This window comes from Laccaria bicolor, genomic scaffold (genome assembly GCF_000143565.1).
Source record: "Laccaria bicolor S238N-H82 LACBIscaffold_16 genomic scaffold, whole genome shotgun sequence".
Lineage (NCBI taxonomy): Eukaryota > Fungi > Basidiomycota > Agaricomycetes > Agaricales > Hydnangiaceae > Laccaria > Laccaria bicolor.
Window position 1 is genome coordinate 439,279 of NW_001889887.1, and position 993 is coordinate 440,271.

Below are 993 nucleotides of genomic sequence, written 5' to 3' on the forward strand. Positions count from 1 at the left end.
TGGTGAGTTCCAGTCGGTGACAGAAAACTAGCCAAACCTAAATTCTGGGTGGCCGATAGGACAGAGCCAAGAATCCGAACTAGTGATGGAAGTGGACGTCCCATCCTCGGCTCCTCATAGATCCATTTTCGATTTCAAAGAACCTACCCCTGCTCTAAGTTCCAACCCATTCACCCCAGCCTCGGCTCACCAATCCATTTTCGAGTTTAAGAAAGTCGGTACTTCAGCGTTTGCCCCGACCTCGGCTCATCAAGCATCAATGTTCGATTTTCAGCACGTGGGCACTTCAACGAATGTGCCGCCTGTTTCCCCGTCCTCGGCTCATCAGCGATCGATTTTCGATTTCCAGAAGCCTGGCAGATCTCCACCAGCCTCGGCTCGTCAGGCATCGATTTTTGATTTTCAGCAAGTGGGCACTTCAACGAATGTGCCGCCTGTTCCCCCGTCCTCGGCTCGTCAGCCATCCATTTTCGATTTCCAAAAGCCTGACATCCCTGCACCAGCCTCGGCTCGTCAGGCATCGATTTTTGATTTTCAGCAAGTGGACACTTCAACGAATGTGCCGCCTGTTCCCCTGTCCTCGGCTCGTCAGCCATCCATTTTCGATTTCCAAAAGCCTAACAACCCTGCACCAGCCTCGGCTAATAAAGGATCCCCTTTCGATTTTCAAGTCCATCGTTCATTTACCCCGGCCTCGGCTGTTCAGCCTTCCATTGATTTTCAAACACCTGGCACGTCTGCTCCAGCTCCTGCCTCTGACAAACCAGGCATGTCTTCCCCTGGCGCCTCAAGGTCCAATAGTACTCTGGGATCACGGAAGTATCTGACGAAATCACAAGAGGCCAAATTACGACTCCAGGGCCAAGGAGGAGCTGCCATTCTGCCAACTCGGCCAGGCGATGCCTTCGTTTTCGGCCCGGCTCCTGTCTTCGTCTACACTCAAGAGAGACAACACCACGCCCACCACCTTCGACCGAATTGTTGGACTTGGAT

The 993-nt window shown here is 52.8% G+C and overlaps 1 protein-coding gene across 1 annotated transcript in view; it reads left to right on the plus strand.

Moving 5' to 3' along the window:
• Nucleotides 1–259: 259 nt before the first annotated feature.
• LACBIDRAFT_328325 (uncharacterized protein) overlaps nt 260–993 on the plus strand; it is a gene marked incomplete at both ends in the record, with an annotated part of 1,597 nt that continues 863 nt past the window's right edge. The window contains one exon of the mRNA XM_001882284.1: nt 260–980. Coding sequence (XP_001882319.1) covers nt 260–980 — 721 coding nt within the window. The remainder of the gene's footprint in view (nt 981–993) is intronic.